At 45.1% G+C, this 24809-nt stretch overlaps 2 protein-coding genes and 1 long non-coding RNA gene across 3 annotated transcripts in view; 2 read left to right on the top strand and 1 right to left on the bottom strand.

The window, feature by feature from the left end:
- Nucleotides 1–24809, top strand: part of LOC310837550 (zinc finger protein RFP-like) — a 61316-nt gene that overhangs the window by 13203 nt on the left and 23304 nt on the right. The window contains 2 exon segments of the mRNA XM_083724296.1: nucleotides 12903–12998; nucleotides 15749–15979. Coding sequence (XP_083580422.1) covers nucleotides 12903–12998; nucleotides 15749–15979 — 327 coding nt within the window.
- Nucleotides 4834–24432, bottom strand: LOC310838195. Its single transcript, XR_014560785.1, has 2 exons — nucleotides 24122–24432; nucleotides 4834–5003 (listed from the first exon to the last, which is right to left on the bottom strand). It is a non-coding gene; the product is annotated as an uncharacterized lncRNA (long non-coding RNA).
- On the top strand, nucleotides 17033–22842 carry LOC310838000 (butyrophilin subfamily 1 member A1-like). The gene is made up of 4 exons (XM_083725321.1): nucleotides 17033–17899; nucleotides 18955–18987; nucleotides 20277–20306; nucleotides 22048–22842. Exons 1-4 carry the CDS (start codon nucleotides 17749–17751, stop codon nucleotides 22488–22490), a joined length of 657 nt encoding a protein of 218 aa, XP_083581447.1. The 5' UTR covers nucleotides 17033–17748; the 3' UTR covers nucleotides 22491–22842.

The raw sequence follows: 24809 nt of genomic DNA, 5'->3' as shown, positions 1-24809 counted from the left end.
ATGAATGAACTGGGAGGGTTTGGGGGCTTGGACTGGGGGCAGAGCTTGTCCCTGTGAAGACCAGTCTGAGTTCTATTCCTGAGTTCTATTTTGCTTTATTTAATAAATTTATATACTGCTTGATTGTAGGAATAAGCCTCAAAGCCTTACAATATCTTACCAAAGCCCTTAAGGAGAATCCTGCAGGATCAGTCCTATGTCCATCTTGTCAAGTTCTCATGTATAAGCAATCTCCCTTGCATTTTGTTTTCCCTCCACACAATCTGGAGAGGTTCTTTTGGAGCTTCTCAATATTTGCTTGGATTTCCCCCTCATGAAGTTGTCCGGAGGTCCTACATATGAGTAGGAGTCTGGCAGAGACACATGCCTGACTGGCATGTTCTCTCCCTCCTGGTCAGTTGTTCAGGAGATTCAATATCTTTCTCCAGCCCAAACATCACAGCGACTGATACCCACAAGCACCCAGTCCCTCCTCCACCTGAGCCGCCTCTTCCTCAGAGTTTCAACCTCACCAGCCATTTCTCATGCTTCAGCCATCCCAATCTCCTCGGTGTTCCCACAGTTCTTATGAGATCAGCCCCATTACATGAGGGAGGACTTCCCATTGCACGAGACCCTTGGAATTACATGGCAAAGCTCTGCCGATTCTTCCTCTGCAATCTGGTTTGTCAACATGCTTGGAAATTCCAGTTTCAACAGCTTTCCCCCACCAGTTTACTTGGGGCAGATGTTAACCGCCCTCCAGTTCAGATCCGCATTTCATTCGTGGATTTTGCATGATTGTATTCTGCCATTTTCTAGTATGGTTTACCATTTCTGATTTCCTCATGGAATCATGGAATAGTAGAGTTTGAAATGGTCCCAAGGTTGATCTAGTCCAACCCCCTGCAATGCAGGAATTACAGCTAAACATGGTAGCTGTTTTAATTCCTTAGGCCTACAGCTGTCATTTTTGCAATTATTTGTTCTGTGATTTAATCTTTTTCTTGAAATAAGGAAACAAGAGATTCTATGTTATGGTGATGTTTTGTAAAAAGATTTTCTTTGAGCTACTGCATTGTGGCCTGTTAAGCCTGTCTTTTTGCTTCCTCAGGTGTTCAGACATTCAGAAATCTTCAGAGAGGTAAATTTCACATGGAGACCACAATTCACAGGAGGGGGGGGGACTAGTGTTTCATGGGGGGTAAAGAGTCTGTTCTTTACAGCCTGACTCTCACCACTGCTGTTTGTGCCACAAAGGCAGAGAGGGAGGACTTGAAGGTGGAGAAGGGGGGAAGAGAAACTGCCCAGAAGGATCAGATAAAAGAGGGAAGAGTTTCATCCCTGCCTAGAGAGAGTTGGGTTGCTTTTCCATGTGACCTTTTTCAGGCCTGGTTGCCACATGTCCTCTTTTTCTTAGACAGGTCCTCCATTTTAATGATAAAAAATTCTCCCCTGGGAGGATTTGGCAAAATGTCTCAAGTTTTTTTGTTTGGTTTTTTTGGTGTACAGTAACCCATGAATTTTTTCTAGTGCAATAGACTCGGATCTAAGGCACCCAGCTAAGCTAGTTTGCAGCAGAGAATCACAACAGAACAGCATCTTAAGCTAGCCACATACTGTATCAGTCTCTTCTGTTGTGGCTGAACTAAAAGGATGCTAGCTCATCTGCAAGATCTTGAAGGAGGAGTCCGGGAAGGGAAGAGTTAACATCCCCCTGCCCTTAAGGAGAGTCCATATGTACATGTTTAACAGTTTAATAACTTGTTCTATGTACACTTATGTTCACAAAGATGTGAGCACGAGCCCAAATACTTTAATGTGGCAAGCGAGGGAACAATATCTATTATTACATTCTTTTGTTGTTGAAAATTAAGAGCACTGCTACTAGTAATATATAGCAGCTTCTGTAACTTACATAGAGTAGGGGTATTTAAAATGAGAGTTGTCATAGCCATGGTTAAAAGCAGAAGTTGGCCAATGTGTCCTCTTTTTTGCTCTTCAAAATACAGCAACTCTACACTTGCCTATCATGACTATCTCAGCCCCTAACTGGTTACCTTTTGAGTTATTCCCCCCTTCCCCCAGGGAACTAGTCTGGGTCATCTGGATTATCTGGGTCATCTGGATTATCATCTGGGTTATCTGGATCATGGGTAGGCAAACTAAGGCCTGGGGACCGGATCAGGCCCAATTGCCTTCTAAATCCAGCCTGCGGACAGTTCAGGAATCATTGTGTTTTTACATGAGTAGAATGTTGCTGAAAAAGTTTGCTGACCCTTGCTTATGATATATATTAAATCCAAAAGAGAAGCATTGAATAAGCACTCCTTTGTAAAATTGCTGCGCCACCTGCTTCCTCTTCCTTGGCGGCAAGGCCTAAACTTCCAAGATGTTAAGGAGCAAAACAAGGCGAGACCAAGTTGTTGGAGAGCAGGAATAAACAGGATCCCCATTTAACAATATTTTAACTTGTGGGCACGAGGGACCAGAATGTAACCCCCGCAAAATTGAGGAGAGGCCTATATGTAGTTTTATGTTGCATTATGCTGTGAACAACCCTAAGATGTATGGATGAAGGGCAGTATACAAATGTAATAAATTATTATTATTATTATTATTATTATTACTACAGGGGGGTCCGCATCCCCCACCCCAATGCAGAGGTCCCCAAAGGTTAATTCCCACAGAGATTGTCAGAGGAGGGCAGCTTCTCTCCTCTCCTGCCTCCTCCAGTTTTCCTCTCTTTCTCCTTCACTAACACAAAAGAGATCAGTAAAAGGTTTACTGGGTGTTTTTTCCTCTTAGAAAATGCCTGGAATGACAAGAGAGCAGGCACAAAACACATCAAATATAAAAAAGTGGAGTAAACTGATTTAGAAACCAACAACAAAGATATTTATTCTGAAGAGAGTCTGTAAGGAGGAATCTCAGTCTTGCATGCGATGGAAAGAAATCCCATAGACCTGAAAGGGAATATGGTTTTTTGGGTTTTTGTTTTTTTTATCAGGATGTCCATTTCTGTCTCTTGGCTGATTCTGCCTCTCTTCTCTTTCCCTCATCTTCTTCCCAACAGAAAATGTCACTCTGGATCCAGACACAGCCCATCCCAGCCTCATCCTGTCCAAGGATCGGAAAAGCGTGAGATTGGGAGACAAACCTCAAGCCCTGCCTGACAATCCTGAGAGATTCAGTGACTGGCATTGTGTGTTGGGACGTGAGGGATTCACAGCAGGCAGACATTTCTGGGAAGTCACTGTGGGAAGTAGGGAAGGGTTGGCTATAGGGGTAGCAAGGAAGTCTATGGGGAGAAAGGGCTGCTTCTACTTAAGTCCTGAGGGAGGGATCTGGGCTGTGGAGAAGTGGGAAGATGAGTACTGGGCCTGCACCTCCCCTGGTTACTTTCCTCTGTCCCTGAGTGAGGATCCCAGGAGGATCCGGGTGACTCTGGACTATGAAGGGGGACGTGTGTCTTTTTCTGATGCTGACTCAAGAACCGAACTCTACACGTTCTCAGGAGCCTCGTTCTCTGGAGAGACCCTCCTCCCTTTCTTTCATCTGGATGGTATTGAAACCCACCTCAGTATCTCCTGAGGAGACTAAACCTGCCTCTCAGGCCCAGCAGGAGTTTCTCTCCAGACCAGAGTGACTGATATAAAAAACATTTACCCACTAAGAGCACATTGGGCAGCTTTTCAGGGGACATTCATTATAATCACAATCTGCAGAAATAGCAAACCAAACAAAAATGAGTAGTTGTTTTGCTTTTTGCCTATGGAATTGACCTCTCTCAAAGATCTGGTAGGACTTTCTCTGGCTCCACTATCAGGGCCGCTGACTACTGACCGGTGCAGCTGCACTCCTTTTCCTGCTTTTCCCACTGGGTGATGGTACATGTCGGAATAAAGACACCTGCCCCCCACCTGCCTGAGGGCCACCTCCCCTTGTTCCCTCCCTTATATCATGCTGGCGATTTTTGTGTGTCACCATACGTTTCCCTGTGAGCCTCCACTCACCCTGTGGAAGGACACCAAAGTGGCCCATTTAGTTCAGCACCCAAGAGGGGCCACCCAGACACCTGTAGGAAACCTGCAAGGAGGACCAGAGAGCAAAAGCAGCCTTGCCCCCCTGCAGCCTCCAGCAACCGATCTTTACAAGCATGGGCGCCAATTTGAATAATAAAAAGGGGGGTTGGGGAAGATAAGCCATGATCCTCTCCACCTTAGGCTTGGTTTCATCACTGGCCCTGGGTCACCTCCAGCACCTTCCCCTGCTCCTTGGTGGTAGCACGTAACCCTTGCCCCAGACACCCTCAGCTGGGGATCAGGCCCGCTGCCTACCCCCACTGCCGACAGGCAACACCACGCTGAGAGCAGCAGGAAAGGTATGCAGCACCAGGCTAGCAAAGGGCTGTGGACCCAAGCAGGATGCTGGTGGCTTCCAACTTGTCTGCCCCTTCTTCTTTCTCTATAGGCCCCATGTGGGACCCAGAGACATTCTGGGGAAAGGTCAAGGTGTCCCTAGATGTCTGCACACCACTTTGCAACCCCTTCAACACCATCCTCCGTTAGAAAAACAACAAATTACAAATGGGGGGGGGGGCAAAGGCCTGGGCAGGCACCATGGGGCCACGTTGGGAACCCCAGGTAGAAGCTGACTTGAGTGGCTATTTTGCCTAGGATATTACAGTGCCCTCCCCCAAAATTTTGTTGCCTGTGTCCCTAACACATTTCTCTTTCATTGGCAGTCAGAATGCTGAAAAACATTGGGAGAAATATGCACGTTCTAGAATTATATTTGAAGGCGCACAACACAATGTGACTTTAAATGACACAATGGGTGAAACATCAGGGCTTAGGTTGAACCCTTTTTAAAGTAGGCCATGCTGGAAATAGGCATACATAGAGCTGAGCAAATGCCAATATTGCATGAGGTTGCAGAGCAGAGAGAGAGAGAGAGAAACCAATAAGGGTTATTCTATCACTGCGGCTTAGAGCTGCCTTGGGCTCTTCTGCAACTGTCACCTAGTGACAGACACTCCATCAAGCTCCCTGCACTATTTCTACCCAACTGGTCATTATAGTACCTGAGCTTGTTCCTTTCCTCCTCCCTACGTATTCCCCTTTCCTTTTATGTCACTTTTAGCTTGTTTTTCATTGATCTGTGAAACTGCATTCTTATTTCCTCCTAAACAGATGCCTGTGTTCAAAGAAAGTGGTTTGAGAAGCACATTCACGCTAAATCAAGCATTGCTGCAACCAGCAAGTTTTCAAACCATAGTGATGCGGGGTGGAGCAGAGAAACAAACTGCTATGACTGTTGGAAATGCAGCTGAAATTATGGCAAGGTGTTGTGAGCAGGTGCTAGCAACATGGGGACCTAGTGCTGGTTAAATCATTTATTCCCCCCTCACACTGCTTTTTATCCCCAAAACAGCTCTGTGAGGCTGACTGGTATCAGGAACAGCAACTGGTCCAGGGGATTCTGAATTCCTAAAGCTAGAAAGGGACTTGAACCCAACTCTCCCCAAGCCCAAGTTTCTAGGCATCTGGTTGTCTCCCCCTCTCTGCCGCCCAAAGTCAACGAGGGCCGGTTGACAAGTGATGCATTTACCTGCTGGGGAATATGGTTAGGACCCACCTAAGTTGTTTTAAATTGCTTTTAATTATTGTCTTTAATGGTTGTAACCTGTACTGGAACTAATTATTGTCTTTAATGGTTGTAACCTGTACTGGAACTTTGGGGTAAAGGGCTGATTCATACTAAGAATAAGTGGGGAGCTTTATCCTCCAAGTCATCTGAATTAGGCACTCCGAGTTTAATTTCTTAAAATGATAAGCAACTGGGAGCTGCTTCTCTCACCCTGTGGACCAAGCAGTTTGCATTCTTTTCTTTGTCTTCTCTCTGCTCAAATCACAAAGGCCTCATTTTCTGGTGTTTTCTTTTTTCTTTTTTAATTTTTTTATTAAGAATTTTGTTAATACAATAGAAAGAAAAAACAGAATAAACAGAGAACAAACAGAAAAGAAACAAACATAAAATTTAACATCTTGTAATAACCATCTTTTCTTCATTTTTGGACTTCCTCACGTCTCTCGCTCCTACGTTCCAAATTTATAAAACTTTAGTCAGCAACTTATCACCTTGTTTCCATTCTTATTGTACACATTTCCAATATTTTGTCCCTAACTTTGAATATTTTTATCTAGGTCTTAAATACCTAATTTTGACATGATCTTTATTCAAAATTTATTTTTCTCATAAAATTCACTCATTCTCATAATCTTTTCACCTAACTTTATGGTGCCCTGTTGTTTTCAAATCCCTGCTTCTCTCACCCTGTGGACCAAGCAGTTTGCATTCTTTTCTTTGTCTTCTCTCTGCTCAAATCACAAAGGCCTCATTTTCTGGTGTTTTCTTAAGTTGCGTGGATGGTTGAAGATTCTTCCCCAATTGGGGCATTTGCATGGCTTCCCCCATGTATGGGTCCCTCTGGGGACTCAGTAACGTATCTCTCTAGGAAAAGCTTTTCCCACGGTGGGAGCACTTGTGCACTTTCTGCTCACTGTGGAGCCTCTGATGCAACTGAACCTCTTCTCACACTCGGGACACTCGTATGGTTTCTCTTCCATGAGCCGCTCTGATGGCTCACCCAGATCTCTCCCTGGGGAAAGGGCTTCTCGCCCTCAGACCATTCGCACAGTTCCTCTCCCATGTGCACACGGCCGGATTTATGTATAGGCTAAGTAGGCTGAAACCTAGGGCCTCTAAATCTAGGGGGCCTCGCCAGCCCGCCTGCTCTGCAGTGGGCAGCCTCCCCTCTCCCAGAATTGTAAATCCAATTGAGAGGACTCCCCTGCTTGACTGCCTAAGGGCCCCGTTCCTGCCACTCACCACCTGGCCAGGGCAGGGCCTGACAGGCCTCTTAAGGACAGTTGCCGCTGCTGTTGCTGCCCAGGAGGACTCAGAACAGTGCAGAGTTGTTTTTAAAATGTTATTAAATTTTCTTTTTTCCCTTTAATTTTTTTATATATTTTTTTGGTGTGGGAGTGGGATGGATGTTTAGTCGGGTTTGTGAATTTGTTTAATTTGGTATGTTTGTAATTTTTACTGTTTTTGGTTTGTATTGTTCTATTGCGTTTTTTCTTTTACTTTTAAGTTTTATTTTGTTCTTAAGGGGAGGGATCAGGGCTGCCTGGGAGTGGGTCCCAGCCAACAAAGTGGCTGGGGCAGGTTCCACGTGGGTGGGGATGGGGTGCACTGGGACAACCAATCACAGTGATCACGGGTAGGAGGAGGAGTTACTCTAAGACCAGATCATGTCATTACTGAGGAGGCAGGTTTAGTCGTTGTTTGAGGACTATCTCTGCTTCCGGGTCTGGTCCTGATTGGACAAATACTGGAATCAGCAAGGGATACCCACATGACCTGAAGGTGCTGCTATACAATGCCAAGTCAATGATTCATAAGACCATGACTTGATCATGGATGGAGGACTTGACCGGGCATGTGTGACAGAGACTTGGTTGGATGAAGCAGGTGGGCCTGTCCTTGCCGCTGCTTGTCCACCAGGTTTCTCTTACACACAGCAAACCACGCCTTGTGGGGTAGGAGGGTTGCAGTGATTTTTAGGAAGTCATTAGTTTGGACCAGGCGTCCTATTGGGAAGACCCAGTTCTCTGAATGCATGTTCTGGAAGTTGGGCAATAGGGGCAGTACAGGATTCCTTTTGGTGTACCGATCTCCCCGCTGCACCAAGGATTCCCTGCCCGAGCTGCTTCAGGTCATGGTGGATGTTCTCCTGGAGACACCTAGTTTGGTTGTCCTTGGGGGATTTTAACATCCATGCCGACACAACCTTACAAGGGGCCGCTCGGGAAAGCATGGTCTCCATGAGGCTGTCCCTGAATAAGTCTGGCCCAACTCATAACAGCGGACATGCCTTTGACCTGGTGTTCACCTCAATGGATGTTGGTGATCTGACACGAAGTAAAAGCGAAACTAAAGAAGTGCCATGGTCAGATCACTTCCTGGTGCAACTGGACTTCTCCGCGACCCTTCCCCTCTGCAGGGAGATGGGACTGATTTGGATGGTCCGCCTCCACCACTTAATGGATCCAAATGGTTTCCAGAGAGTGGTAGGGGATGCTTTATCCCATGCTGATGGCCTTTTAGCCGATTCCCTGGTGGCCTGCTGGAATGCGGAGTTAACCAGGGCTATTGACTGTTTGGCTCCGTAGCGCCCTCTCCGATTGCATGGAGCCCGGACAGCCCCGTGGTTTTCCACAGGTCTGAGAGCAATGAAACAATTGCTGAGACGGCTAGAGCGCCGGTGGCAGATAACTCATTCTGAAGCTGACCGGACATGGGTTAGAGCTCAGTGTCAAGCCTACCAAGTGGCGATAGCGACAGCGAAGAAGACCTTCTTCACCGCCTCTCTTGCATCTGCAGAAAACTGCAGCAGGAAATGCTTGTGAAATGTTTCTGAAATAGCTGTGTATTAAGAATATTGTAGTACCTGCCTTATATCATGTAAAGGAATGTACAGTGGTACCCCGGGATGCGAACGGGATCCGTTTCGGAGTCCCGTTCACATCCCGAATGGAACGCAAGAAACGACAGTGTGTCTGCGCGTGCGCAGGTCATGTTTCACTGCTTCCGCGCATGCATGTGATGTCATTTTGAGCATCTGTGCATGCGTGAGCGGCGAAACCTGGAAGTAATGCGCTCTGTTATTTCTGGGTTGCCACGGAGCACAGCTCGAACGAGCTCAACCCGAAGCACATTCAACTCGAGGTATGACTGTAAACTGCTTGTAATAACTGGATTTTAACGCTTTAAAATTCTCCGTCTCTGGCTCTACGATTCTCGATCATGTCAGACATTATATAGTCTTTCAGCCGTCGAGTACATCTTTATTTGTATATATGTGTTTTTCCTTTTTTTATTTTTTTTAAAATAATATTTATTAACATTTTAAAAACTGCAAAAGAAAGACAAAGGATTAAACAAAGCAAAACAATACAATACAAAAACACCACACAACACCAACCCCCAAACATTAAATTAACAAAACCAAACAAACACAATTTTAAAAACATCTAATAAGTTCAGTATCTTAACTTTCATTTACTTGTTTCATCGACCTCCTCGCACCTCCCTTTGTGTATTCCACTTTAATTAACTATTTCAGCAATTCGTTTCCATCTTCCTCTGTTTTCTGTCCTGTTATTTATCTTAACATATTCTAACCTTATTTTTCCCTTTAATATATAATTGTCTTAACATATTTTAACTTTATTTTCCCTTTAATACTCTAATATTCTATTTGTACTTAATTCCTTGTAACATTTCTACTAAAGCCATATAGCTCCTTTCCAACATTTTTCTAAAACTCATTAATTTTACAATATTTTTATAAATAGTCTTTAAACTTTTTCCAATCTTCTTCCACTGACTCTTCTCCCTGGTCCCGGATTCTGCCAGTCATATCCGCCAATTCCCTATAGTCCATCAACCTGGTGATCTTTTGTCCGATGCTCTTAACTCTTTTCCAAGTCCCTTCTGCGAGTCTTCTTCATATTTATACATGAACTTTACTTTGTCTTCCGCTGATCTTATTTTCATTTTCCTTCCTTTGAGGCTAAAGAGTAGATCTCGGGGAAACTCCCACCTAAAGATGATTTTATTCCTTCTCAACAGGGCAACCAAATCTCCGTAGTTGAATCTAAGATCCGAAAGGTATTTCAGGACATCTTTCAGAATTTCCACTCTTGACTGTTGTTCTTCTAAGTTCCTCTGATTGTTCCAACCATCTCTTATTTTGTTCTTCTCTTTTTTCCCTCCTCTTCCAAGTCCGAGAGCCCTCACAGTTTTAATCTCTTCTTGACCCAAGTCCCGGTCCCAAAAGTCATCAAATTCCTGTGAAAGAAAATCTATCAAACTTTCCTTCTCCAGTTCAGGTAGGGCTCTGATCCTCGAAATCTGATTTTCTTTAAATTCAATCATAGCAGGCATCAACTTATGGTCATCAAATTGCATCTGTAAGGCTAGGACTCTCTCTCTCTCCAATTGTGTTACTTTAGGTTCAACGGCAATAACTTTCTCCCTAGCCTTCTCCGCAGTTTGCCATGTCAAAGTAGATTCCTGTGTCAGTTTCTGAATAGTTTCGAAACCTCACAGTATCGTAGATGATAAAAATAAAAATTATTGTTTTCCTTACCTGCGCTAATGATAATCATTGTTTGGATGCGTTTTTTTTTATCTATTTCCGCAGTCACAATCAATCAATCATTAAATGAAAAACAAACCACAGTCACAAAAATGAAAAGCAACACAAACAAAAATGCAAAAAAAAAAGAAGCAAAAGCAAAAGCACCAAATATCACCTCAGAACACTGCAATCAGAAACGGAAGGTTTTAATTACGATGGGGGGGGGGACAACTTAAATTAGCTGCGCAAGGGTCAAAACAGGAGGAAAAAAGCCTTAATTATGATGGGAAGGGTTTTTGTGACTTAAATTAGCTGCACAAGGGTGAAATGGAAGCTCAGGAGCACATTTGGCTTCTGAGGCAAAGTTCGAAAACCGGAACACCTACTTCCAGGTTTGCAGTGATCGAGTTCCGAGTTGTTTGGGAACTAAGCTATTCGAAAATCAAGGTACCACTTTATAACCATCCAAAGTCTCCATGAATTTTATCTAATCCTCTGTTAAAGCCCTCCAGGTTTTTCAGCCATTGCAAGGGACCACACTTTATTAGGAATATAGGGAGACTTCACACTGTGTAGTAATATGGATTGATAATAATAGCCATTCATATCATAGCCATTAACAGGCATTCATATCTAGAGAAGGAGCTCCATAACTGGGGGGCCACCATTCAGATGGTGCCTTCTGCCAGGCCAGCCCATTGCTCCATTGAGGTCAGTACTGCCTCCACTGACTGGCAGCAGCTCTGCAGGGTCTTCAGTCAGGGGGCCTTCCCAACCCTACCTGGAGATGATGGGAGTTGTAGCCTTCAGCAAAGAGAGGGCACCAGGTTGGCAATGCTGAAAGCGTCTGTTTCAATCTGAAGATCTTTGCCAGCTTGCTAAGAACGGATTAAGTTAAAATTAGCAACCAGACTTTTAGGAGTTTTCATCACGGAATCAAGTCCCGCTTACTAAATCAGAACTCCCGTCCATTTAGGGCAGCAGCAAAATTTATCCAATTCAAAAATGACAAGGAAGCCTACCAATGAAAATGTTATAGTGTGAATACTACAACTTACTAGGTATGTGCGTGTTTGTGTATGTGATCAAAAGCAGGTGAAGCAATCCAGAAGCATTCGCTGCTCCTTGAGAAAACATTCAGCAGCTGCAAAGACCTGGGGACATTTAAAAAAGAAAAAAAGTTCACGTGGTCACTGAGTTTCTCAGTCATTTCCAGGAAAGGAAGCTCCCGGGGGGCGGCGGCTGAAAACAGAGAAAGTGAAACTTAACTCGGGTTTTTGGCGGGAGGGAGCCATGACTGCTGCTGGGCAGCAGAATCTGGCCCAGAATCTTTCTGATGTAGCCACTTGCTCCATCTGCCTGGAATATTTTAAGGATCCAGTGATCATCCCAGAATGTGGGCACAACTTCTGCCGGTCCTGTTTGGTCCAGTGCTGGGGGGAATCGGAAGGAGAGGCTTCCTGCCCTCAGTGCAGAAGAGCAGTCCAGCAAAATAATCTCATCCCCAACCGGCAACTGGCAAACTTCTTGCAATTAATCAAGAATCTCAGCATTCTAGGAAGGAAAGAAGAAGAAGAAAGAAAAGGAGGAGTCTGCGAGGATCACCAGGAGCCCCTCAAGCTCTTCTGCAAAGTCCATGAAGCCCCCATCTGCGTGGTGTGTGACAGATCCAGGATACATGAAAACCACAAGGCGATTCCTCTGAAGGAGGCTTTGGAGGAATACAAGGTAGGAGATCCCTGGATCTTGAGAGGGAGAAATAGCTGTGGATTCTTCTTTTTAATTCTCAGATCCCAATTAAGCATGGCATTAATTGTTTGTTATGTAAAAAGCAGCCCAGGGGAAGCCTGAGGGCTCCTGGGATGGCTGGGAGGAGGGAGTTGAAGTCTTTCTCTCTGCCAGGGGGACAAAGGGATCTTTCCTTGAAATAATCACAGCAGCTTCAAAGATTTGAACTGGGACCATGGTGGGGAGAGAAAGGGTTAACCTCATCCACATCCCCCAGCAAGGTTGCTTTGTACTTATTAAGAACACTACAAATGTAAATTGCATATACACAATTAAGTGCTGTACATGTCTCCTTTCGCTGACAGGATGCCTCCTCAATGCCCTGCAAAGCAGAGAGCAGCAAGGGATCAGCTGGGGGGACGGGGAATGGTGGCCAGGAATTGACTAAATGGTGCAGGATCCCCTCCCCAAGTATCTGTTGGAAGCAGATTTAGGAGTGGGGGTGGAAGCACCTAATGCTGGGGAGTGCTGTGGGGCCTGTGCAATGAGGTTTCAGCGGGGAGGGGGGCTGAGGATCTCCTCCCACCCCAAGTGGCAAAGGACTCAATGGTTCAGAGTAGCATCTGCAGAGACAAGGGGAAAAGATGACTTTTTCATGGCAACCCGAATTGGACCTGCGTTCTGGAGGTCCGTTCTTAACCTGAAACTGTTCTTAACCTGAAGCACCACTTTAGCTAATGGGGCCTCCTGCTGCCGCCGGAGCACGATTTCTGTTCTCATCCTGAAGCAAAGTTCTTAACCTGAAGCACTATTTCTGGGTTAGCAGAGTCTGTAACCTGAAGCGTAAGTAACCTGAGGCGTATGTAACCCGAGGTACCACTGTACTTCGCAAGGTCACTGGGCGCAAGAAGCCAGTTCTGTATAACATTCATCAACTCTCTGTCTGTCTCAATCAAACCTGAGTTTTTCATTTTCTCTTTAGGGAGAGATCTGTAGCCGCCTGGAAATTCTGAGGAAAGAGAGAGAAGAAATTCTGGCCTATCAAACAGCCCTGCACAAGGAAAGCAAAGACCTCCTGGTAAGTTTCTTTAATGTTACTAAAAAGGTAAAGGTACCCCTGCCTGTACGGGCCAGTCTTGCCAGACTCTATGGTTGTGCGCTCATCTCACTCTATAGGCCGGGAGCCAGCGCTGTCCGGAGACACTTCCGGGTCACGTGGCCAACGTGACAAGCTGCATCTGGCGAGCCAGCGCAGCACACGGAAACGCCCTTTACCTTCCCGCTGGTAAGCGGTCCCTATTTATCTACTTGCACTTTGGAGTGCTTTCGAACTGCTAGGTTGACAGGCGCTGGGACCGAACGATGGGAGCGCACCCCGCCGCGGGGATTCGAACCGCCGGCCATGCGATTGGCAAGTCCTAGGCGCTGAGGTTTTACCCACAGCGCCACCCGTGTCCCTTAATGTTACTAGACAGGGAACAAGCATTTGAAAAATCAAGTCAGGACTGAGGAGGGATGGGGAAATTTGCCCATTTCAGCTTCTCTGCATTTCTCATTTTTCCATTTTGTCTGCTTATTCATTTATTATTCTGAAAACGAATCAGATGTTAGGGTAGCCAGTGTGGTGTAGTGGTTGAGAGCGGTAGTCTTGTAATCTGGGGAACTGGGTGACCTTGGGCCAGTCACACTTCTCTGAAGTCTCTCAGCCCCACTCACCTCACAGAGTGCTTGTTGTGGGGGAGGAAGGGAAAGGAGAATGTTATCCGCTTTGAGACTCCTTAAAGGGAGTGAAAGGTGGGATATCAAATCCAAACTCTTCTTCTTCTTCTTCTAGCTACCTCCTTGTATAATTATTTTAATACATACTTTACCCTAATAAGTACATTTTTGTGTGAACCTTACTTGGCTGGGTCTACCTTGAAAAATTCAAGTTCACTTTTTAATGCAGCTTGTTTAGTTGTTTAGTCATGTCTGACTCTTTGTGACCCCATGGACCAGAGCATGCCAGGCACTCCTGTCTTCCACTGCCTCCTGCAGTTTGGTCAAACTCATGCTGGTAGCTTCGAGAACACTGTCCAACCATCTTGTTCTCTGTCGTTCCCTTCTCTTTGTGCCCTCAATCTTTCCCAACCTCAGGGTCTTTTCCAGGGAGTCTTCTCTTCTCATGAGGTGGCCAAAGTACTGGAGCCTCAGCTTCACGATCTGTCCTTCCAGTGAGCACTCAGGGCTGATTTCCTTAAGAATGGACATGTTTGATCTTCTTGCTGTTCATGGGATTCTCAAGAGTCTCCTCCAGCACCATAATTCCAAAGCATCAATTCTTCAGCCTTCTTTATGGTTCAGCTCTCACTTCCATACATCACAACTGGGAAAACCATAGCTTTAACTATACGGACCTTTGTTGGCAAGGTGGTGTCTCTGCTTTTTAAGATGCTGTCTAGGTTTGTCATTGCTTTCCTCCCAAGAAGTAGACGTCTATTAATTTTGTGACTGCTGTCACCATCTGCAGTTATCTCTCACAGCCTCCATTTCTTCCCCTTCTATTTGCCAGGAGGTGATCGGACCAGTGGTCGTGATGTTAGTTTTTTTGACATTGAGCTTCAGACCATATTTTACGCTCTCCTCTTTCACCCTCATTAAGAGGTTCTTTAATTCCTCCTCACTTTCTGCCATCAAAGTTGTGTCATCTGCATATCTTAGGTTGTTGATATTTATTCCGGCAATCTTAATTCTGGCTAGGGATTCATCCAGCCCAGCCTTTCGCATGATGAATTCTGCATATAAGTTAAATAAACAGAGAGACAATATACAGCCTTGTCGTACTCCTTTCCCAATTTTGAACCAATCATTTGTTCCATATCCAGTTCTAACTGTAGCTTCTTGTCCCACATAGAGATTTCTCAGGAGACAGATGAGGTGATCAGGCACTCCCATTTCTTTAAGAACTTGCCATAGTTTGCTGTGGTTGACACAGTCAAAGGCTTTTGCGTAGTCAATGAAGCAGAAGTAGATGTTTTTGTGCAACTCTCTAGCTTTCTCCATAATCCAGCATGTTTGCAATTTAGTCTCTGGTTCCTCTGCCCCTTTGAAATCCAGCTTGCACTTCTGGGAGTTCTCGGTCCACATACTGCTTAAGCCTGCCTTGTAGAATTTTAAGCATAACCTTGCTAGCATGTGAAATGAATGCAATTGTGCGGTAGTTGGAGCATTCTTTGGCACTGCCCTTCTTTGGGATTGGGATGTAGACTGATCTTCTCCAATCCTCTGGCCACTGCTGAGTTTTCTAAACTTGCTGGCATATTGAGTTAATGCAGATAGATTTAGTTTATTTCCCATTTTCATTTATTATGTGAATAGCAGTCAAGGAGGAGCCTGAGGACTTGTGAGCTGATAGGGTGCAAGCAGTTCAATTCAAATCCCGATTTACTATAAATATTACTTTAAAAATTGTCTTTCCCCCTCTGTTTCTGTTGCCTTTCTACACCTAAATGGCACCAGCATAAACTGAGGGGTGTTTTATGTCCCTGGATGTTCTCTGAACAACTATGAACTCTGGTTATGCCATACCCAAAAACATGCAGGGAACATCCATGGCTAGAAAAAATGCTTCTTGCTTTAGGATGTAGCCCTCTGCAAAACAGAAGTCAACAGAAATAGCAATGGAGAGGGCCTCCCCTCAAAATAGATGTTTACTTCTTTAGCCACTGGAGGTTGGTTTCATGTATCTGAAGAATCAGAAGTGTCCTCCCTATGGAATTCTCATAATTCTCTTCCTGATGTTTTGAAAACTGACCATCTTCCACACTCAGACCTCCTCTTTTCTTGCAGAAATTAACAGAATTGGAGAGGCTGAAGATTGTGGAGAAGTTCAGACAACTGCGCCAGTTTCTGGAAAAACAAGAAAAACGTCTGCTGAATGATGTGGAAGAGGTGGAGAAGGAGATTGCAGGGAGAAGGGATGAGCAGCTGGCCAGACTCTTCAGGAAACTCTCCTCTCTTGAGAGGATCATCCAGGAGATGGAGGAGAAGAGTCAGCAGCCAGCGAGTGAACTCCTGCAGGTAAGATGGTGGCAGGAACAGCCCAAGGCTCCAGGAAAAGGCTGTCCCTTTCATGTACACAAGGAGTGCAGGGGCTGAGTTGATGGAGCCTCTAGTCAGGTTTGTAATGGACAGGAAGACCCAAGAGACCTGGGATGCTTAACTAACCTGAATGCAGACTAAAGATTCTTCTGTGTTCTTGATGGAACGGGAGCTGATCTTCCGCTCTTTGCTGATGCTTTGTCTCCGAATGCCTTTCAGCTGTGGGGGTCTACGTCTGGGATGCGTTCAGGCCTCCTTCCGACATGAGCCAGTCTCTGGACCAAGCTTCTCTTCCTGTTCCCTCCACAACATCTGGTTTGATCCCCTTCCCCATGGATACAGATTGGCCCAAAATGGTGCTCAATCACAGTGACCAAAGAGCAAGACAGAGGGACTCATCCAGACTGCTGCTTGTCCCACCCCTTTCCTCCAGGAAAACCCGCTGTTTATTGCTGAATTAGAGCAAACCTCAGCCAGGTTTTCTCCAGACTGACATTTGCTTTGATGTTGCACTAAGGAGCAGGTTTTTCCTGAGGGAAAGAGGCAGGGCAAAGACAAAACCACTTAGACTCGTGTTTTCTGGGCACAGGAAAAGCAGAAGTGTGGGCGAGCCCAAAGAAACACGGAGTTATTTCCCCTTTGGAGGCATTTTATGCTGCAGGTGCTTTTTTTTACTTCCAGATGGAAAATAGAATTTGAAATGTGGGGACTGGGACAGTGCCCTGGCAGGATTATCCTGTAGGCTTATGTATGTCTGAACAGTACTATGCAAACTGGATTAAAGTTATTAAATTATGGATATGTGGAGAACTTGAAATCGGAACAATTAATAATTTCAGATTGGAAAAATAAAAGCTGTGAGAAACCCAAACTGGCTGATTCCACCATCCCTCCCCAAAACCTTGGCATGTGCCAGGCAGACTGACATCTGAGGGGCAGGGTCTGAGGGGGTCTTCCTAGTGTGGCCTGTGGTGTGCAGTGAATTCCCTTCTCCTTTCCCCTCTAGGATGTGAGAAGGACCTTGCAGAGGTAAGTGGATCTGGCTCATTACCATTAGCATCACTCTTTGAAGCTGAGATGCCAGAACCTCAGACATGGCCCTCCAGGGGCTGCAGGGGGGAGACTGGAGGACTCACTCCCTGCAGCACCACACAGGTAAAAGTAGAGCCCCCTCTTCTGAACTTGTAGCCCCCCAATTCTCCCTCCAAGGTTCAAGGTCAGCTGCCTCCTCCCTCCCTCCGCACATCTTTTCTTTCTCTTGCACTTTCTGTCCATGGACTTTTTGGTAATTTCAAACATCTAGAAGAGAAAGTCCCAAAGATGCTTGGGAAGAGCTTAGGATGTACCAACAGATTTCACTGTCCCAGTAGCATCTTGTCCAAGTAGCTGCCACCCAACTCTTGGCAGCTTTGGACATCCCTCACATCCTCTGGAGAAGCTCAGGGAGGGAGGGAGGGAGGGAGGGGTGGCAGGCATTCCACCTCAGGGGTTTGGTTCTTAAGTCCTGAGACCTTCCCATAAAGTTGTTAGGGGGCAGCACTGTTTGAAGCCATGGGAGCCCTCTGATGGTGTCGCTTGGGGATACATCTTGTCCCTTGTGCTGTTTAGCATCCTTTTGAAGCCACTGACCAGGGCTTGGAGGTGGGTGTCAAGAGATGAAGCTGAATCCTGGAACCTGTTGGGAAATGAACTTCAACTTTGTTCATGTTATTGAGATCCCCTGCAATAATTAGGGAGATGGGGCCACAATGGGGCCATTCACTGATTTTCTTTTCACCAGGTATGAGGAAAGAGAGAGTCCAGAGAAGCCACTGGCTTTCCCTCCAGATCTGAGGAACAGGATCTGGGAATCCTGTGAACTAAATCACCTTGTGGAGGATACAGTGAAACAATGGGAAGGTAATGAGAAATGGCTGCCAGGATTTCACACTGGGAATTCTGCTACTTCTTCAGAACTGAACATACCAGGCTCTTATTGCATGGAATTGAGCAACCCCAGGATCCCTTCCTTCTTGGGGCTCCAGCCTTCATTTCCTGTTCTCCAGAATGGCCCATGTATATTGTGACGCTGGATCCTGTAAAGAAAGCCTGAACCAGAGTGTAGAGCAAAGTCAGGATTGTTTCATCCACTGTGCATCTGTTTGCAATTATAGGGAACCTCCTTTTCCTTTTGGTTCCATGTCTACACAATCTGGGGTTGTCCTTTTGGAGGTTCTCCTGCTCTGAATGGAGTCAAAGGGCATTAAGAAGCCCCCAGTTCCCCCTCTGCCTCCTGCTCAGGCTTCTTTCTCAGCCGTGGAGCCAAGGCCTGAGCCGTCTCCTCCTCAGACGTCCCCCTGCAGCTGCCAGATCTAGGGCTTCGGCTTTCAAGATCTCCTGAGAGTTCCCCCATTGAGAGTGGAAGCAAGAGCACATGAGCCCCAAAGGGAACAATTATGCTTGTGAAGAACCTTAAAGATTTGTAGAAGGTTTGTGAGGAAGGGTTTCCTTTTGCACGAGAGCTCTGCCAGTCCTTCTACAGCAACCTTTGCTTCTACATGTGTTTCACAATTTTGCCCCCCCCCCACTTTACTTGGGGAAAATGTTAAGGCTGCCTCCATCTCCCCTCTGCATCCTTTTACGGGATTTCTATTGCTCTGCCTCTCCTCCAGTCCTCCAATATAGAGCCCAATTTCAGGGACAAAGTTCAGAGACCAGCAGGATTCATGCTGAATATTTTTATTCTCTTATTTGTAAGCTTGCTTTATGATTGCTGAGTTTTAAAGCTTTAGTTATTTTCGTAGATTCTTCCTATGATTTTCTTGTTTTTAATTATTTTTTGTACAATTTAATTAATATTTAATAATTGTACTTGAATTTAAGGATGCCACGTTATGAAGTGTTACTTTTGTATGGAGATTTATTTCTGGTGGAAGAGTGTTGCCCTTACACTTTATATCTTTTTGCTTCCTCAGATGCTCTGCTATTCAGTGAACAGATTCAGAAAGGTAAATTTACAGGGGAGGAACAATTTGACAGGAGGGATGGGGACTGATATTTCATGGGTGTTGAACCATCTGTTCTGCAGACTTTGGGACCCCCATCAATGGCGTCACTCTGGGAAATGATCCTCTAGTGGTGTTTGGGTTCTTTGTCGGTCCCAAGAATGAACTGGGAGGGAGTTTGAAGGCTTGGACTGGGGGCAGAGTTTGTCCCTGCAAACAACCTGCACACCAGTCTGAGTTAATTTTCCGCCAATAGACTATTATCTTGGTTTCCCCTTTAATTTTATAGATTTTGCTTTCTTTCATAAAATTTATATACTGCTTGATTGTGGGGAAAAGCCTCAGAGCCTTACAATATCTTACAAAAGCCCTTAAGGAGATTTCTGAAGGGTCAGTCCAGTGTCCATCTTGTTGAGTTTTCAAGTATAAGGAATCCCCTTTGCATTTTGTTTTCCCTCCACACAATCTGGAGAGGTTATTTTGGGGCTTCTCAAAATTTGCTTGATTTCTCCCTCATGAAGTGTGTTAAAAAGGGGCACCCGCAAGCACCCAGTCCCTCCCCCACCTCCTGCCAGGCTGGTCTCCCAGCAGCAGAGCCAAGGCCTGAGCCGCCTCTTCCTCAGAGTTTCAACCTCACCAGCCATTTCTCGTGCTTCAGCCATGCCAATCTCCTCAGGGTTCCCACAGTTCTTAAGAGATCAGCCCTATTCCAGGAGGGAGGACTTCTCATTGCACGAGACCCTTGGAAGTACAGTGCAAAGCTCTTCCGATTTTCCCTGTGCAATTTGGTTTGTCAACATGCTTGGAAATTCCAGTTTCAACAGCTTTGCCCCACCAGTTTATTTGGGGCAGATGTTAAACCTTTCTTCATCCATCCAGTTCAGATCCCCATTTCATTTGTGGATTTTGAATGATTGTATTCCACCATTTACTAGTATGGTTTACCATTTCTGATTTTCCCATGAAATCATGGAATAGCAGAGTTTGAAAGGATCCCAAGGATCATCTAGTCCAACCCCCTGCAATGCAGGAATTACAACTAAACACATTAATTGTTTTAATTCCTTAGGCTTAGTGATATTACATTCTCAAGAATAATCTTTTGGAGAATATTTAACACCACTACTTAGACCTACAGTTGTCGTCTTTGCAATTATTTGTTCTAAGATTTAATCTTTTGCTTGAAATAAGGAAACAACAGATGCTATGTTATGTTGATGTTTTGTAAAAAAGATTTAATTTATTTAGCTACTGCATTGTAGCCTGTTAAGCCTGTCTTTTTGCTTCCTCAGATGTTCAGTCATTCAGAAATCTTCAGAGAGGTAAATTTCACATGGAGACCCCCAATTCACAAGAGTCTCTTCTGTACAGCTTGATTCTAGCCCTGCTGTTTGTACCACAAAGGCAGAGAGGGTGGCCTTGAAGGTGCAGAAGGAGGAGGGGAGAGAAACTGCCCAGAAGGATCAGATAAAAGAGGGAAGAGTTTCATTCCTGCCTAGAGAGAGTTGGGTTGCTTTTCCATGTGACCTTTTTCAGGCCTGGTTGCCACATGTCCTCTTTTTCTCAGACAGGTCCTCTACTTTCATGATTAAAATTCTCCCCTGGGTGGATTTTTAAAATTTTTATATTTGGCAAAATGTTTCAGGTTGTTTGGTTTGGTTTACAGTAACCCATTAAATTTTTTCTCATGCATTAGACTCAGATCTAAGGCACCCAGCTAAGCTAGCCTAGAGCAAAGAATCGCAACAGAGCAGCATCTTAAGCTAGCCACATCCTGTATAAAACCCCTCTCTTGTGGCTGAACTAAAAGGACGTTGGCTCAGCTACAAGATCTTGAGGAAGGAGTCTGGGAGGGCAAGAGTTAACACCCCCCTGCCCTTAAGGAGAGTCCATATGTACATGTTTAACAGTTTAATAAATTGTTCTGTGCACACTTGTGTTCACAAAGATGTGAACATGAGCCCAAATACTTTCATGTGGCAAGCGAGGGAGCAATATGTATTATTATTGGTGTTGTTGTTGTTGAAAGTTAAGAACATTGCTACTAGCAGTATATCACAGCTTTGAAAGCCTACATAGAGTAGGGGTATTTAAAATGAATGTCGTCTTAGCGATCCATGGTTAAGAGTAGAAGTTGGCAAATGTGTCCTCTTTTTTGCTCTTCAAAATATGGCAACTCTACACTTGCCTATCATGACTGTCTAAGCCCCTGACTGGTAACTTTTTGAGTTATTCCCCCTTTCCCCCAGGGAACTAGTCTTATGGTATATATTAAATCCAAGAGAGAAGCATGGAATAAGCAGTCCTTTGTAAAATTGCCCTGCCACCTGCCTTCTCTTCCCTGGCGGCAAGGCCTAAACTTCCAAGATGGTGGGGAGGAAGGGAAGGAGAGACCAAGTGGGTGAGAGAGATGGAGACCAGGAATAAACAGGCTCCCCATTTAACACAATTTTCACTTGTGGGCACGAGGGCCCAGAATGTGACCCCCGCGAAAGTGAGGGGAGGCCTATATGTGGTTTTATGTTGTATTTTTATGCTGTGAACCACCCTGAGACCTATGGATGAAGGGCAGTATGCAAATATAATCATTTTTATTATTATTATTATTAGAACAGGGGGGTCCTCATCCCGCACCCCAACGCAGAGTTCCCCAAAGGCCAATTCCCACAGAGATGGTCAGAGGAAAGCAGCTTCTCTCCTTTCCTGCCTCCTCCAATTCTCCGCTCTTTCCCCTTAGATAACACAGAAGAGCTGAGTAAAAGGTTTACTGGGTGGTTTTTCCTCTTAGAAAATGCCTGGGATGAGAGGAGGGCAGGCACAATACACATCGAATATAAGAAAGTGACGGGAACTGATTTAAAAACCATCAAGGAAGATATTTATTCTGATGAGAATCTGCAAGGAGTCGTCTCTATCTAGCATGCGATGCAAAGAAATCCCCTTGATCTGAAAAGGAATCTGGGGTTTTCGGGGGGGGGGGTTATTATTATTATCATGATGTCCATTTCTGTCTCTCAGCTGACTGTGCCTAATCTTCTCTTTCCCTCATCTTCTCTCCAACAGCAAATGTCACTCTGGATCCAGACACAGCCCATCCCAAACTCATCCTGTCGGAGGATCGGAAAATCGTGAGATATGGAGACAAACCTCAAGCCCTGCCTGATAATCCTGAGAGATTCAGTGACTGGCTTTGTGTGTTGGGACGTGAGGGATTCACAACAGGCAGTCATTTCTGGGAGGTCAATGTGGAAAGTGGGGAATTGTGGGTTTTGGGGGTTGCCAGGAAGTCTGTGAGGAGAAAGAGCGTCTTTGACTTAAGTCCTGAGGAAGGGATCTGGGCTGTGGAGAAGTTGAGAGAGAAGTACTGGGCCTGGACATCCCATTTTCCTTCTCTTCTGTCCCTGAGTGAGGAGCCCAGGAGGATCCGGGTGACTCTGGACTATGAAGGGGGACGTGTGTCTTTTTCTGACGCTGACTCAGGAGCCAAACTCTACACGTTCTCATGAGCCCCGTTCTCTGGAGAGACCCTCCTCCCTTTCTTTCATCTGTGGGGAAATTATAAAACCCACCTCAGGATCTCCTGAGGGGACTAAATCTGCCTCTCAGGCCCAGCAGGAGTTTCTCTCCAGACCAGAGTGACTGACATAAAAACCATTTACCCGCCAAGAGCACGTTGGGCAGTTTTCCAAGGGCCCTTTGAGAGCATTCATTCCAGTCAAAATCAGCAGAAATAACAAAAGAAAAATGGGTTGCTCTTGCTTTGCATTTTCCTTCCTTTTCCCAGAATTCCCTCTGCAGCTTACTTCTTAGAGAGACAGTCACACTTTTAGGAGTCCTAATAAATTTTCTCACCTTCAATCTTGTTTTCCATTTGAGATGTCTGATTTGGCAGAGGACGAGACTGTTAATCTCAGGGTTGTGGGTCTGAGCCCCACGTTGGGCAAAGGTTTCCTGCACTGCAGGGGGTGAGACTAGATGACCCTCAGGACCCCTCGCAACTTCGCAATTCTAGGAAACCTTCCTCTCCCCACAAGACCTTATGCAGCTGTGAAAATGCATGCATCATTGGATTAATAGATGATGAAAAAAATGAACCCCTTCACCCACATCAGGCAGGATAGCTCCTTGCTCTGGAGACCTCAGACGGGAAGAGAAAGAAAAAGAAATTGAACAGGGCATCATCTTCAAATGGCCTCTGCAAATACAGCCTCGCCATCTCCACACGTTGTCAGAAGTAAACCTTGCATTGAGTGGGGCTTCTGCTTAGTTAAATGTGTTTTGAGTGGATGCATCAAATGGGGTGTCCTCTGGATAATGCTGGACTCCAACTCCCCTCTGACCCATCCAGCATGGCCAGGGGTCAGAGAGGATGGGAATTGCAGTCCAGCAGCTTCCGGAAGGGGCCCCATGGGCTGTGCTGCCCTATACATTTCACAGGGCACCTTCCCTGTGTTCCTCAGTCCCACCCCAAATACACAATGCTCCCCCAAGGAGTGTCTTTTCAGCACCAAGTGCATCTGATTTTTCTCCTGGGATACTAATAGCTAGAACAACAAATGCCTATGGACTTGACCCCTCTCAAAGATCAGGCAGGACTCACTGGCTCCACTATCAGGGCCACTGACTACTGACTGCTGCAGCCTGCTCTCCTTTCCCTGCGTTTTCCATGGGGTGGTGGCACATGATGGAATAAAGACACCTTCCCACCACCTGGCTGAACGCCACCTCCCCTTCCACCATCTCCTATATGATGTTGGCCTCATTTGTGTGTCATCGTACGTTTCCCTGTGAGCCTCCACTCACCCTGTGGAAGGGAGGACACAAAAGTGTCCCATTTGGTCCAGCGCCCAAGAGGGGCCACCCAGACACCTGTGCAAAACCTGGCAGTCAAAATGCAGAAAAACAATGGGAGCAATAAGCATGTTCAAGAATGATGTTTGAAGGCGCACAACACAGTGTGACTTTAAATGACACAATGGATGAAACATCAGGGCTTGGACTGAACCCTTTTTAAAGTAGGCCATGCTGGAAATAGACATACATAGAACTGAGCAAATGCCAATATTGCATGAGGTTGCAGAGCAGAGAGAGAGAGAGAAACCAATAAGGGTTATTCCATTGCTACCGCTACTGTCACCTAGTAACAGTCACTCCATCACTGTTTCTACCCCAACTGGTCGTTATAACTTTAAGAACTAGTACCTGAGCTTGTTCCTTTCCTCCTCCCTCCCCATTCCCCTTTCCTTTTATGTCACTTTTAGCTTCTTTTTCATTGATTTGTGAAACTGCATTCTTATTGCACCGCAAACACATGCTTATGTTCAAAGAAAGTGGTTTGAGAAGCACATTCACACTAAATCAAGCATTGCTGCAACCAGCAAGTTTTCAAACCATAGTGATGGGTGGAGCAGAGAAACAAGCTGCTATGACTGTCAGAAACGCAGCTGAAATTATTATTTTTTAAAATAATATTTATTAAAATTTCCAATAAAAACATACAAATACAAACAACAACAATAAAAACAAGCACAAACAAAAGACAACAAATATAATTTCGAACCTTATTTTCTCAAACTAATTTCCCCGACTTCCTCATACCTCCCCGTTTTGTATTCTAATTTCATTATCCAATCAGCAAATCCATTCCCTTATTTCCCAAAATTTTTTTTACTAATTCCATTCCTTTTCTTAATCAACATCTTTGAAAACCACATTGTTTTTAAACCCATGTCAATCTAGCATTCATTAATCTTATAGTATTTATTAAGATAGTCTTTGAATTTCTTCCAATCTTCTTCCACTGTCTCTTTCTCCTGGTCACGGAT

The sequence above is a fragment of the Podarcis gaigeae genome (assembly GCF_964106915.1).
Source record: "Podarcis gaigeae genome assembly, chromosome: 2".
Taxonomy (NCBI): domain Eukaryota; kingdom Metazoa; phylum Chordata; class Lepidosauria; order Squamata; family Lacertidae; genus Podarcis; species Podarcis gaigeae.
This window is presented reverse-complemented; position numbering and strand designations above follow the sequence as displayed.

What these genes read in the sequence shown, in the direction of transcription:
- LOC310838000 (XM_083725321.1), top strand. Translation starts at nt 17,749, where the DNA reads ATGGGGCCATTCACTGATTTTCTTTTCACCAGGTATGAGGAAAGAGAG. An exon ending in TACAGTGAAACAATGGGAAG is followed by an intron (nt 17,900 to 18,954) that starts GTAATGAGAAAT and finishes TTGCTTCCTCAG; the next exon opens with ATGCTCTGCTATTCAGTGAA. An exon ending in CAGTGAACAGATTCAGAAAG is followed by an intron (nt 18,988 to 20,276) that starts GTAAATTTACAG and finishes TTGCTTCCTCAG; the next exon opens with ATGTTCAGTCATTCAGAAAT.